At 46.0% G+C, this 15,339-nt stretch overlaps 1 protein-coding gene across 2 annotated transcripts in view; it reads left to right on the top strand.

Moving 5' to 3' along the window:
- fut8 (fucosyltransferase 8) overlaps positions 1–15,339 on the top strand; it is a 104,757-nt gene that overhangs the window by 47,155 nt on the left and 42,263 nt on the right. The window contains exon 2 of one of the 2 annotated variants that reach the window (XM_022770049.1): positions 7,188–7,797. In XM_022770049.1, coding sequence (XP_022625770.1) covers positions 7,595–7,797 — 203 coding nt within the window. In that variant the 5' untranslated portion in view covers positions 7,188–7,594. Of the gene's footprint in view, positions 1–7,187; positions 7,798–15,339 lie in introns of those variants that run through there. The other variant, XM_022770054.1, reaches the window with a different exon arrangement.

The following is a 15,339-nucleotide window of genomic DNA, read 5'->3' as shown; positions in this document are numbered from 1 at the left end:
CCCACCCCCAACCTCTCTCCCTCCCTCACTGTCCCCCACCTCTGGAGCTCGTCCCTGGCACCCCAGGCCGTGAAAGGTCAGCCGTCATTGGGACTCATTACGAGGAACAGAAACCGGAGCAGACAGGAAGTGTGTGTGTGTGTCTGTGTGCGGATCTGAGAAGCAATAGAGCTCAAGGTAGATGGATAACACGGACCTTGAGTTTCTCCTTTTCTGTTTCTCACAAATAATAGCGGTGAAGGTTCCTCGCAGCAGTGCGCGGTCTGGCTGTCTCAGACCATTGTGTTGCTCAACACTGCTGCGCATAAAATGATAAGTTTGTCATGATGCTTAGTTCTTGCACCCCTCCCATCCCCAAATAAACCCTCACTCAAACTTTCTCTCACACACACACATACATACACACACACTCAACACTTAATGTCCTTTCTGCTCCAGGCACGATACATGCAGCTGCTTGAATGGCATTGACTCTTGCTCTTTTCCGTTCTCTCTCAAACACACTCACTCACACACTCACACACACACACACCGATGCAAAGCTAGTTCATCACCCTCACTGACATGGTGAATTTACATCGCCGTCCTTGACCGCGTCTCAGCCCCTGAGATCCGCCCTCACTCGTCAGGAGACAGATTGGGTTGGCAGGGGGGGGCCCCCCCCCCCCCCAGGTCCACGTTTTTTATTTGGACATAAAAAGTAATAAAAACAGAGGAACGATTGGTGCCTTTTTACTGCTAATCACATGTCCCTCCATCCCAATTAAAAACTTGTTTGCATAAACCACTGGCACAAACAAGCCGCACCCAGAGCCAGAGAGTTGCATGCTGTTATGTTTGTGTGTGTGTGTGTGTGTGTGTGTGTGTGCGTGCATGTGCGGGGTACCTATCTTTGTGTCACCGTGTGAGTGCATGTGCACGTGTGAAATGCGCGTGCGCGTGCATCCTGCTGTCAGCGAATTCTCCACAGAGATAACCTTGAAGGAGAGGCTGTGTGCTCAGCTCTGATACTGAATGCCAAGCTACAGCGGGCTCAGCGGCTGCGTGGCTGCAACTTCTCTGAGACCTTTAGCCACTTCTGCGAGACTTAATCCCAAAGTTGCGATGAGGTGGGGCTGCCTTTCGCGCCGCTAAGGTGGAGGGAACTGCTCAGATGGTTGGTGCTCGATGACGAAAGTGTGTGACTCTTTGAATACAAGACCCCCTTTGAAAAGAGCTGACAAAACAGTTTGATTCTTATACTCTCTGGTAACCCTGTCCAAATTACACCAAGTCTCCATTAGAGTCTGATTGTTACACTGGCAGTTTCTTGGCTGAATCGACATGTTAGGTGGCTCCTGGGGAGAAAGTTGCTCTGTGGCCCCTGTTGACTCCCTAACTACTGTCTTTTGTGCGTGTGTTTGTATCCTGTGGCCTCAAAGTTCCCAGTTTGTTCAACAAGTTTGAATTTGTTGTGGTGATTTGATTAAACACAGTTTAGGAATCTGCATCATGTAAACTAAAAATAACAGCAGCTTTTAAAATTGCATTTTGACATAAGGTCCCTCTCTGAGATTTGGCAACAGGATAAGCTGAGAGGGCAAGGCCTACTGTAGTTCATATTGTATTTTAGTGGTGTGAATTTTACAATTAATCACTCTAACAAAACCAACTGACGTCTGATTGTTGTTGCTTTTTCTGTAAATATTTCCTGCTTTTATGATGGTCTACATGTTGTTTTAAAGAATCCTTCTCTATGCCAGTAATACACGTGTAATTCTTCATTTTATTTGAGTTAAACTTATTTATTTCACATTTAAAGGCTCTAAAAGAATGTCAGAATCAGCCCTTAAAAGCTCACCGTGTGTAATTCCTCTGTAATTGTAAAACCTAAACTGTCCCTCCGGATGTTAAACGCCCCAAATTCCCATAAACAATTCTGACGACATGACCTCGGCGCACTAGGTGTTAGCCGCGGGCCTTTCTATGTGTATGTATTAAAACCCATTGCAGTTAACTTTGTGCGTCATGCCCTTTACTCTCCCGGCTCGCCATCTGTTTTCTTCTCTTTCGCCGCGCTTGTCCCCACGCCAGGCTTTCTCTCTGCCATTTAGCCTAAGTTAATGGATTCCTGCACATTCAGCTTAGAATTGTTGTGAAGTAAACAGCAGCTCATGAAATATTCACCACTCTCCTGTATGTGTGTCAGGGTGTGTGTTCTGTCTGTCTGTCTGTCTGTCTGTCTGTCTGTGTGTCCACGTGTGCGTGCAGCTTCCACACACACACACACACACCCACCCACTCATGGGCACACACGTGCATAGAAAACACTGGGGGCGCCCCAAAAAGCTGAGGGAGTCTCCGCATCTCGGCTTTGAGCCAACTGAGAAGCAAAAAGGGAGCGTTGGTGGTGGGTGCACTCTGCTGCTGAGTGAGTCAGATGTTTGCTGATATTCATATTGATGAGGAGAAGAAAAGAAAAAAAATCACAGTCACTCTCAAAATTTAATGGTGACTTTTTTTTTTATTATTGTGAATGGAAGGGAACAGGGTAGCAAACTTTTCAGGTCGCAGTCGTTTTTTCCTGAAGCATTTGTGGTGTTTTCTCTTGTCGCTGCTTCTTTTTGGAATAGATACAGGTCAAAAATACAAGTATAAATACAAGTGTCACCCACTGACATTTTTTCTGTCTTGTGTCGGATCCACCACTAAGTGTCTCATGTGTGGATACGGTTCTTATATTTAAAATGTGTCCACTCTGTACCAGTGTGATCTCTCTCTTGGGAACTAGGCTAGAGGCTGAGAGGTCGCTGGCTCGGACCTCCAGACCAGCTGAGAAAATAACCAGAAAAGCAGCTCAGTGACCATTTACAGGAAACTCTGGCTGTACTGTGCAACCGTCAGGGTGAAATGAGTGTACTTTTACAGCTACAAAGAAGGCTGTTTCTCAAGAACAGCTTGCTCAGCGAAACATCCCTGGATAAATAATGGTTAAAATTTGCCGCCACAGTTGGAGTTGATGTTTCTCTTGCTGCCTTTCTGTAGTTCAGACACCTGCAAGCTGCTCTCTGCATTGTACTCATCGGGTCTCATGCTGGTGATATGCTGGAGTGGAAAATTCAAATTTTCTAAAACACATCTGCCATCCAGTCGTAGGTCACATTCGGGTACATCTGTCAAATAGAGGTTTCTGCATCACAGCTATAGATGTGTAAACAGTTTTTCTATTTTTGTTTCAAAGCTGCTTCGTGTTTGTGCCTGATCTCCATCCTACCTGTCTGTTTCCAGACACATGCGTTCTATCCCTGCTGCCACGCTACATGCCATAACATGTACCACACCCCGCTGCATGCGCCCCACGGGGCTCCCTTCTGGTTGTCCTCGAGCAGCAGTGGTCGTGTTGGTGTAATAGAAGCGGTCCTTAGCCAAGCTCCATGCATAATTCAGTGGTGGACCTCATCGCAGTGCTAACTGCCTGCAGACCGGAGCCCGCTGATAGATGACCTCTGCTGCAGCCTGAGTCACGTTGAAGGCTCACCAGCAGGACTGGAAACAGGTCATCTCCGCTGACCCCTCGGGCTCCCGCGTGTTGCTGCAGCGCTGGGGCATTTTGTGACAGCGGTGACAGTTCGCCCCCGTGGTTCCACACGCACCACTCCAGCCTTTACCGGCCCGAGCCCGCTCGGTTGCCGTGACAGCAAGGTGAAGGGCACTGACGATGAATGATGATGTTTGAAACACAAGGTTGAGAGGAAGATTTGGGGAGCGAAGAGTGTGTAGGTGGTGCAGACAAGTGCTTCCATTATGAACGGCAAAGGCCCACTTGTTCCCTCCACTGATAAAGTAGGAGGACTGCACATTCAAGAGTAAGCAGACACATATTTAATTTTGTCCTCGCAATCATATTCCACTTTACTCGGAGGATAGCAGGAGGGGCTTGGTGGAAGAAAGCGGAATTAAAAAAGAGGCACTATATGACTAACATCTCTAAAACCCCACTGTCAGCATATCTGTCACACAGTCCGACTTAGAAATGATTGTGCCACAGTGGGGAACTTTTTTTATTTTTTATTTAAGTGACATTATTATAATTTCCATTATTTATGTAGCGCCCTGTTCGTGGCAACTCGAGGGCAGATCTGTGAGGTTGGAGGAAATGCAGAAATCTTGAGCGCGGGGCTCACACTGCGCTATATCTCTGCTGGAATATTACACTGTCAGACTTCATCAGCAGAATAAATAGTAGAGTATCATTTTCTCTTTAATCAGACCACATCCTACTGACACAGGACTCAAAAGATGTCTCCATCCTTTCACTTCTAAAACACAGCAATCTGAAGCCGCTGAATCAAGGACCGTGAGTGTGTTTCTCTGCTTCTTTGCCACTTCATCACAGCCAAGGCTAAGCTGAAAGGCATGTTGAAAATGAACAGTAAGACTTTTTTCACTCATTTTCTGAAGCCATTGACTGGATTTCATAATCACCATTGTGTGCAGTTAGTAAAGATGACTTTCACTTTCAAACAGAATTAACCGATAATCCTTCAGGGTTTGTACGCTCTGAGGTGGAGTACACCTCTTTTAATGATGATTGTTCAATTGCAAGTGGTTGATCCCAGGTTCTGTTACCTAACCTCTACCCACTGTGTGCTCCCAGTAATGTGACCAGATTAGCTCACGCTGTTCTACAACTCAGATTCAAACAGTAGGGTGAGTTTGCTTTTGCTATAAATGGTGCTAGCCTGTGTAACACATTCACCAACTGTGAGATCAGCAGACTCCATCACCATTTCCTACAACCAGAACCCACATTTATGACCTTAAGTGTGACAGAGGTGTTTTTCCAGTGTGCTTGGTCTCTTATATCTGATTATGCTGATCTTTTTTTTTTTCTTTTCTTTTGACCTTGCAGATGATATTATGCTACCATTGTATTTTAAAGCTATTAAAGGAGTACCTTATCCCTCAATCTAGTGTGGCTCTTCCATGAAGTTGGAGGAAGAAAAATGAAGAAAAGGAAAAAGTCAAAACAGTCCAAATGAAAGGAGCGGAGGGTGAGATACCCTGACATTGAGTCAAGCTGGATGCTACAATTCCCATAATGCAATTCAACAGAATATTGTATTAGCCCTTCCCTGCCTTTTGAATTGTAGGTTTTCTGTCAAATATTTGCAATCTGTTGCCTAACTCCAGATAAACCTGACAATACCATGAGGGTTATTTTCTCAGACTTTGGACCAATCCCTTCAAAGCCACAGAGGACACTATACAGCTGTTTTAGTGCTGTTCATATACAGTAAATAGACTTTTACGTGTAAGATACATTGTCTTTGTTATAGTTAGGTGCATAGCAAGGGTAAGCTTTTACCTCTATTACCTTGACTGATGTCACAGTGTCCCAGGTAGACCATTAACTCCAAGTCGTCCATGTTAATTTCCCCAAAGTTCTATTAATACACCTGTAATATATTTTAGCTTGGGTTGACTTTCAAGTGTAAGCACAACTAGCGAGAAGTGTTATCTCCAAAATCTCCCATATCCTCTTTGGCGGCAGTGGCTCGCCTCATCCAACAATTTTATATTTATCAGTTTTAGTCTGCTGAACACAAACCTCATTATGGCTCCTCAAACACAGTGACAAGAGTTGTTGCAGCCAGACTTTTTAGTAAAGTCCCAGTCGTGCATTAGCTGGTGGAGTGCTACCCCCTCGCAGCTCTTATTTTCCATAATAAAACACAGCTCAGCACATCCTCGTGCTGCATGCATAAAGAGGAGCAACCCTTGTGTCAACCTGGGTTAGTCACAACAGGCGCACTGACGGGGAAGGAACGTCTGCACAGATTCCACTAATCCCACATCATTCAATAAGAAATGAAGGAGAGGAAGTTCGCGCCCTCATTGTTTCATCCGGCGATCACAGCCGCTGCGTTTCCTGGGCGGTGTGCAGCAGTGAAAGCGTGAACAGTCTACGGCGCTTTACAGCTTTACGTTTCATGTCCGACATATCAACCATCCTGCCACGGTAAACATGATGAGTTACTGTTAACCTACTTCTGTGCTGCCAGGCGAACCCCAGCAGGAACACTTTCCTGTAGTCTCGAGCGCTCACAGGCAGAAACACCAGAGACACCGCGACATGTCAATCAACCCCCGCCCACCACTACCACCACCACCACTCACATAAAGTCTTAAGATGCTTGGCATAATTCCAGTGTGCTCGGCTCCACACTCAGAGATGATAGCACACACACACAAACACACACACACACACACACACACACACACACACACACACACACCTGCCAGTCTTCATCTCATCACACGACTAGTCTCAGTTGCGTGGCAGGGCTTTGTTGGGGGGAGTTGACAGTGAAGGTTGCTTCATAAACCCGGCACGCGTCCATCTCCGTCTCCCCCACTGCTTTGGGATGAAGGGAAGTGATGATCTAGGATTTTTTTTTTCTCCTTCTCTGTGCTCCATCGGGCTCACAGTATCACCTTGACAATGTTGCATTCTGTCAAGGGGGCTACGGGGAACGGCAGCGGGCACTTGGGAAGGGGGGGGGGGGGGACGCTCTGGGAAAACTTTGTGGGATTTAGTGGTCTCCAAACGAATCCATTAACTGTCGGGGCTTTGAGTGAGAGAGAGAGAGTGTGTGTGTTGGGGATGTGTTGTGGTAGGCTGTGGTCAAAGATGCGGTGTGGGGTCTTGAGGAAATAAAAGATGTGTTCTTGTTTGTGTGGTAGCTTCTGTGTGTGTGTGTGTGTGTGTGTGTGTGTGTGTGTGTGTGTGTGTGTATGTAATGTGAATGTGCAAGGGCAGGCAGGACGTGGAAAGTGGAACATCCCTGTCCTGCCTCGACAGCAGTGCAGCATAGCTCAGGGACTGCACATCACTATGTAAATGCAAATTGCAGTGTCATGCTGATCAATCCTGTAGGCTGCTGAGACAGGGTTATGTCGGGACCAGTCAGCAGCATCTCGGCTGTTTCTGTCTGTCCGTCTGCCCTGTTCTGCGCTCTCCGCTTCTGTGTGGCGCTATATGAGGCGTGTCTCGTGCTTTGTGATATTTGTCAAGCTGTCTTACTGTCCCGGCCCCTGAATGCTTCTAATTTGCTTCTGTCTGACCTGCAGGATCATAAAGTATTTGCAAGAGAAAACTTTGTGCAATGAGCTTAACTAACCCCAGTCTTTCTGTGTTTCAACAGGATGCAGCTGTAATAAAAGAATCCAGTGGGACTGGAAGGAAACAGCAAGACACGGAGTGGCACAGACTGGTCAACACGGAGCTGGGTGGCGGGGAGAAGACACCAATCCACAAATCGGGACAATACTTCTGAGCATGCTAGCCATGCTTTAGCACACACAGGGGAGGCTAGCTGATTTCTGGAGAAACACCCGCTGCCTTTTCTTTTAACACTCCTGAGCCACAAACGCACGCACCGCCCTCATCTGCCGTTCACTGTCTACCATCCCTGCAGAGATGCCGAGGTTGGCGCTGTGGCACTTGTGGTGACGGGGCACAGAGTGTGCGCGCACATCCGGCAGGCAGGCCGGTGGGTCGGTGGGTGTACAGGCACACCAAGAGGCATTTACGGGTGGGCGTGGTTGAACCATGCGGCCCTGGGCGGGTTCGTGGCGTTGGATTACCCTGGTGCTGTTGGCCTGGGGCACGCTCCTCTTCTACATCGGTGGTCACTTGGTGAGAGACAGCGAGCACCCGGAGCGGTCCAGCCGGGAGCTCTCCAAGATTCTGGCCAAGCTGGAGCGGCTCAAGCAGCAGAATGAAGACCTGCGGCGCATGGCCGAATCGCTCAGGTAACAGCGAGCTGGATGTTTGTAAAACTGAGCTGCTGGTGTGTGACAACACCAGCACTTCTCACACACTTCTTAAAACAAGTGTGTGTACATACACACGTGTTTATGTGGTTGCATGTGTAAAATCATGTTCTAGTGTGGATAAGCCCTTACCTGAATACTGAAGACTAGTATCACAGCATCTAAACACCTCATCCAGGTGATTAAACATCATTATAATGATGACCTACACTCTTAAATAAAAGTGAAAGTAATGTAGTGGACAAACTATAGTGTTGCTCTCCTTGTTACACAATTGGTGCTCAGATATTTTAGCCAAATTCAGCAGGGTGGTAAATACAAGAAGAATATTTTTTTTCAGTTTTGATTTGTATTCGCAGGTTCTACTCGCACCAGTCGATGTTACATCAAAGTTTTTTGTTATAACTGCACAAAACACAGTTGAGCAAACAAATGTAATTCACCTCTTTCGCTTGCCTGGTCAGTATACTTTTGTTTTTGAAAATCTTAAAATGCTGTGGTGCAACGTATCATTACCTTAAGTTTCTGCAAAGTCCAGCAATTAAGTACAGCCTCTGGCTCCCTGGTAGCCCTATCAGAATAATTTAACAAGTGGCCCAATGTAGCAGTGAGATGATTGTTTCTTTAGTTTTTGTGAAAATGTAATCAACATCCGATTAAATCAGCTTCTTAAACAAATGATGCTGCGGAGGTTCATCAAAAGCTGATGAGTAGTGTCAGAGACGCTGCGCGTGACAGACAGACGGATGGATTGACTTTCACACACTTCACCAGATTTTATTGTGTTATTTTGGCAGACAATAGCACATTGTACGAGCCCATTAACCACACAGCATCTTTCACACGTTCAAGCTATGTGCAACAGAGAGACAGATGGCTGTGCTCTTATCTCCGCACGCCGACAGTGTTTCTCTTTACACATAAGCACTGGGTCTGCACACGGGTGCGTGTGCAGGGAATGCGGCAGTGTGTCCTGGTGTGCGCCATATTAACCGGGAACTCAAGCCTCAGATGTTGCCATCGCTGCTCCTCCTGTGATATCCCGATTCACTTTGATGCAGGGCCCTCATCGGCTCACACAAACATAAAAACGCACACGCGCACGTTGCTTCAGACAGCTGGTCCCTGATTAAATCCCTTGCTTTTGTAATTATTCAAAATTGGCTCAAAAACAAAGGTGGAATTCATGGCATAAAAAACAAGTGCAGCTTTCAGTCGACCACTGTCCAGATGGGTCCCCGACACACTGCACGCTTGTTGCTTGTTATTGAGTTTGGTTGTTGATCTGGGACCGAGGCCTCCACAGTTGTTTACTGGGGCAACGCTACTGTTTCTTCTCAAGTCCCTCTAAGCTTCAGCTAAGTATCCGCCGCAGCAAGCCAAAAGCAGGCGACTGGCTTGCTGAGGTTAAGCTCTATGAGCTATCGACACAGACAGGAGTCGGTCTGTCCTCTGTTCAGTTTTGTGCCTCTGTGCATGTATGTGTGTGCGTTGGTCAGATACAGGCCCAGGAGAGAACTCCACCACCACCACCACCCCCTGTAGTGTCTCATATCCTTACACTGGAGCCCTAATAGACGCAAAAAAGGCTGTTAGCGAGCTGCCCATCATTCCTGCCCCAGCCCCTCCCTTCTCCGTTCCTCGTTTCGCTCCTTCCTCAGCTCCCTCCTCTTCCTCTGCCTCACCGCCAAACTGCTGACAGAGGCATGGCGCTAAGCCAGACTCCAGCCTGCAGGTTGTCACAGACTGACTGACTGTGTAACAACTCACTAGCTTACTGATCGACTAGCTCAACTTAACTCAATTCACTGAAGTACGCATTGTGCAGATTTTGGGCCGAGAACAGGAACCTCTGAATGTTTTACAAGAAACAGAAACAGCTTTTTTTTTTTTTTGCGAGCACCCCATTGACATGAGATAATAAAGGTTTTATCTAAAGCACCTAACCTTTGCATTAGTGCATTCATTTTTTATGAGAGGCCTTACAGAGATTTAAACTAATAAAACTGACATTATTACACCTTTGTGCGGACCTGTTGCACAGTGCAAACCCACTGCATCGACGCTGATTTATAGCTCAGAGTAGGATTTAACTTGGTTAGTGTCATCGCACCGGAGCAGCACAAGATGGATGTGTAAGTCATTGCTCTGCATTCATTATATATTGGAAGGCACCTTGTTTACAGTGTCTCATTCACTTTACGTTAGAGAGTGATTGCCATGCTGATGCAGTTTGTGCAGGATATTGATTTTCTTGATCACAAATTGCAAATTTCTGTAGCGTCACCGAGAAGATGAAGATATTTAGTCATTCGCCCCGCTCTATGGATTCTTCACACACTGCTGATCGTGTTTTGCCTGTTTTTGCTGAACTCGCCACAATTCGTCGATTGGAATTGTCATGTGAAATGAATTCATCTATCAATCAATGAGTTGGACTCAAATTAGTTATCACCTGGCCGGCCTACAGATTCACTCCAGCGACTCAGTCATTCGCGCCATCCGTGGAGCGTTTTGAGTGACAGGCAGCGTGCCAACCTACCAATCACCCAGCAGCATTAATGAGAGGTGAGCACGAGGTCGATTCGCCCCGGTCTGTCTGGCTCCGCCCTCTCTGCAGCTGTCAGTCACCTCGGGCGCGAAGCCGCGACTGCTGCGGAGACAATGACACGCGCCAGCCTGATGGTGTGACATCGGAGGGAGCGAGGGGTGAGACTGACAGCTGGGCTGAGCGATGAGGACCTGATCGATCTCCACTACGCCCACCCCCCCACCCCCCCAGCCATGCCAACAGAGGGATTGGGGTGGGGGGGGGGCTCAGAGGATGAGAAGAGGAGGGGAGCGTGATGGATGGCATGAGGACTGCACTAAGTAAAGAGCAGCAAAGGAGGAAATGGAAAATGAGGGCTGAGGGGAGGAGGAGAGTCGCGGGTTCCACAGTCCTCGCACTAATCTGTTTTACATGTTATTTCAGCCCGGTTCAGCGCCATCATGATGAGAGTGTTTGACCTTGTACAATACCATCAAAAACTAGGTGGTAAAAGGCCGTGCAGCACACTGTTCTTCAGTCAGTCAACTGCTTACCACTGTTTGAGCTGACCCAGAGCTGCTGTTTCATTCCACCCAGCTGAAACTGCCCTGCATGTGAACACTGATGAGAAGAATTATTTGCATGTACCGTATCCGTATCATGTGACCCAGATCTAGGACAGATAGAGAAGAGGGCAGATTGATACAAATTCTTTTTCCATGCTTCAGTGGAATAGTCTTTTAATGGTGCAGTCCATTGACTGTTAGACCTCACTTACTCTCCTTTTTATAGTTTTATAGTTTGCTTCCAGCTACAGTAGCTGGCATCATCTTGTCTACACATGCTACTTTTTTGCATATGTCTACCTCATTTGGGTCCCTGTCTTTCAAGCTGCACACAAATGTAAATTAGGACTGTAAACGCAGGCGTGTGGTTTGGATGGAACGAGGCCACTGTCCGCTCGCGTGGAAGATAAAACAGTGAGAGGACTCATTTATCCTGTAATGGTTTTAGCCCAGTGCGGGCCCCCACTAAACAGATGCTGCCGCCGCTTCTAGACCTGAGCTCCCATCGACCTGGCCGTCACCCAGGCCTGGCGAGGGAAGGTTCTACTGCCACACGCACACTAGCCCCATTGTGGGAGCTGTCTGTGGTCAGGACATCTCTGTCAAGTAGGGCTCAGAGCGGAGCTGGCTCGCTCTGGATGCACTGAGGCGTCGAAGCATGCGAAGCAAAGAATGCACCGTTCACAATTGGTTTACTTGGAATTACACTGTTGGACACGTAACATGGACACAGCAAAAGGAAGGAGACATAGAGACGACAAGATGAATTGATTTGATATGATGCAGAGAGAACACAACAGATACACTTAGACAATAAACGCAGCTATCTCATTGTTCCTATTATTATTTCCACAAACTTAGGATTCCTCACTGGTCTTCCAAACCAGTTCGGACCAGTAGTAAAAGGTTTTCATGGTCATACCAGACTTTTCCACTCATTCATATTGTTTACTTGCCTTTTTCCCACTGCCACATTCCTGTGGTTTATTAGCTTGACTTATTGGAGTCAAGTGGTTTGGTGTAGCATGCGGTGAGTTCCCAGGAAAGGCTGGAGCATGCCAGTCAAGACGCATCACAGTGTGCAAACGCTCACACGTGTGTATACACATGCAGCGTATAGGAACAGTAAATCAAAGTTCCGTCTCAATATAAAGGCAAATTGCGTTAATGTAGTCTCCTTTCATCTACACCTCCCAGAACAGAACACTTTACATCAGCATCCATATGTATGGTTTCCCAGCTCCGTGCAGGTTTTCCTTTTGAAGTCAACCAGAGTATATTAAATCTTACCACGGAAATATGTATGCGTCGCAGTGCCACCTAGGCCCCCGCCGTTCAATCTGCTCCGCCCGGCTCTGATCACCCTGTGAACTCCATGGTTACCGGGTGCAGGGGCGGGAGCCGGCGGAGCGACAGCTGGGGCAGCATTTCAGAGGAAACTGGGTTGCATGCTGAACCTCACCTGCTTTCCGGCTCAGTGCTTAGCGCCGGTGGGGCTCATCACCCCTTGCTTTCATAGCTTGTCTTTCACTCCGCAGTATCTCTCCCTCACCTTCCCGCCCCGCCCCGCCTCCCCCGGAGTCAGAGTTTTTCTCATCTGTTACCTCTCCTGTATCGTTTGATTAAGACGCTGTTGAATCCAGCTGCCTTGTCTAGTCTCCGCTTCAGGTCCTCTAGAGATACCGTCAGGGATCAATTGTGTGTTTGTGTATGGTGTTTTCCTCCTTCCTGTGTGTGTGTGTGTGTCTGTGGGTTTTGATACCGCTGAGTGTTTGGATATATTTTATATCTGCATATCTTGGTTGGGGATGCTTGTGTTTTTCCTGCACCAGCACTGTGTCTCAGCAGTTTATGTCTCTTTGGAACATGTTAGCTAACCTCTGTACCACGTCTCTTCTCATTAGCCTGTGCAGCACTGGCCTATTTCTTCTTCCTTGTTCAAGGAGATATCATGTTGCTTTATAATACAGTTTTAGCAGCACTTAAAACCCCTGGGAAATGATGTCACTGAGGAATTAGTCCTACTTCCTGTACAATGGTATAACAAGCAGGTTAGGGTGTGGCTTTTGGGAGATCTTGTTGAATATTGTTTGAACAGACTTGGCTGTGAGAATAGAAAGTAGAGTTGATACTAGGAAAGGAAATGCACCTGGGTCTTATTTCAAAAGATCTGTGTCAGACAGCTGAAATGGGAACACCACGGGTTTCACAAAGGAAAAAAAAAGAAAAGAAAAAGAAAAGCGTGAATTTAAGACATACATATAAATATCCATACAGAAAGGTTTATCCTTGTCCATCACACGGTTACATAATGGAGGAGTTAAAATATCCTCCCTTTTCTTCCTCAGTTTATTTCCATGGCTTTGAAGCACAATGCTCAGTTAGTGCTCAGTGAAGTGAGAGGCCAGAGCTTCTCAGGGGCCGGGGCTTGAACAGTGAAGGGGGAGCTGTGCAGCAAGAAGGGCTGTTGCAACTTTAAAAGTCTCATCTTTATGCCTGCCAGCGACTGATGTTCCTCACTCAGGGAGCAAATTGAGTTTGCATGCCTTGATGACTCATTAACATGGCCTTTGCAGCACTCCACCAATGCCCCTGTGCATTCAAACATATTCCATTTTTAATAGTTTTATGTAGAGGAACTGATACGGTTTAATGTCAGTGGCAGTGCTTTTTTCTCCTTGGCTGATTCGAACTCTGTGTTCCGGTCATGTCAGATTGCTCATTTGTGTCTTCATTACATGCATGCAGTGGTTATTCATAGTTCATAGTTTGACACAGCGGTGGGGAAATGCTTATTTATATCTTTCAACTATAATTGACTAAAAAAGAAAACATTCAATTTTAACAGATTAGCTTATGTTGCTAGATTAAATGGACTGAAAAGCTGCAGGAACATCGTTTCAGCTATAATGCACAATTAAGCTTTTGGGCTGTAAATTTACAAAGCCAAGTGAGTACAATGCTCATATCTGTCATGCATGTTCACATTTCATCAAAAAAAAGCTGCAGAAACCCTGAAGACGACTTGTTGTGCAGCTCAGTGACGAGGAGCGCATCAGTTGTCTGTGATCTATATGTTTTGTCTTGTCAGCTCCTCTTTACAATGTCTAAGACAGAAGAAGAAGAGGTCACCATGGCTACTGCACCGCTAATGCAGCGTACATTCTGTGCAATAATCAAGAGGGGATTTCCAGCGTAGCTACTGATAAATTGTGGAAGTACAGCAACAAATTATATTTAATCTATTTGCTGCACTTGGATTGTTTTTATGTAGTTGTGTGTGTGTGTGTGTGTGTGTGTGTGTGTGTGTGTGTGTGTCTGTGTGTGTGTGTCTGTGTGTGTGTTTTTTTTATATTTCTACTTTGGTACATTTTATTTTTCAGTCAAAGTCACCAAAATAATGGCATCTCAGTGACATTCAGCACAGAGACGGTTCAGTGGATGTTGTAAAGAGCTCGGGTGTATGGCCACAGAAGTAGATAGGCTAGACTTAAGAGACATGGAAAATGATGCAGTATTTTGATCTGGAGCTCAAAATAAATAAACCAGGACAGGGCTCCGGGAGGCTGCACTGTGGTGTCTCAGCAAATGAAATAGAATTTTCAGTGGTGAGCAGGAAAAGATGCCAGCCTTTTAAGTCTAGGAACGTCCAAATGAGAACCTCGTCACCCGAGTCAAGATACATACCGGACTCGTCAGTGAATGTTCAGATGCTGAACACTTCTTCTCAACACTCCTGCACCTTGTCAACAACTATTACAACAAGGTGATGCCGATGTAAAATGAAGCAAAACTCAACTACAAATGTGTGGCCTGCAGTATTTCTCCAAAGATTTGTACAGGGACTGATTTCAGTTGAAGAGGAATTTCACAATATTTGCACAGTAACAGCCACCATGTGTTTTTTTTTTTTGTTTGTTTGTTTGTTTTTTACCAGATTTCAAATCACAAGCAAAGACTAAATCCAGCCAAGCAAGTGGTGTGTATCCAATCAGTGGTTGGAAAGGTTGATATTGAAGTCTATACAATACGGTCAGTTTTGAATGGTGTCTGTCTCAAGCTAGTTCATCCATAGCTTTGCTACAGCAAACTGAATAAAGCTAATAACAGTTTTGTTTACAAGGGATCCAGTTAGTTACAGCAATTTTGATGATAGTTTGTTTGCTTCAAGCAGTTTAGCATGTCAGACTGGCAAACAGCTGGTCACATGTTAGGATTTACTCTGTTCTGTCATTGAAAATTTCATGTTTATGGGATTTTGTTATTCAGGCAAAATGAGCAAGTTGAAGATGTCAACTTGGGTTTTAGAAAGTTATGATGGGCATGATTTGTCATCATTGTTTTTACTTAATTGAGTAATTAAAACATCAAAAGCTTTGTCGATAATGAAAATAATTATTTCTTGCAGCACTGCGCTGAGTACAA

Source organism: Seriola dumerili, unplaced genomic scaffold (assembly GCF_002260705.1).
Source record: "Seriola dumerili isolate Sdu_G_001 unplaced genomic scaffold, Sdu_1.0 BDQW01000025.1, whole genome shotgun sequence".
In the NCBI taxonomy this organism is placed as follows: domain Eukaryota; kingdom Metazoa; phylum Chordata; class Actinopteri; order Carangiformes; family Carangidae; genus Seriola; species Seriola dumerili.
This window is presented reverse-complemented; position numbering and strand designations above follow the sequence as displayed.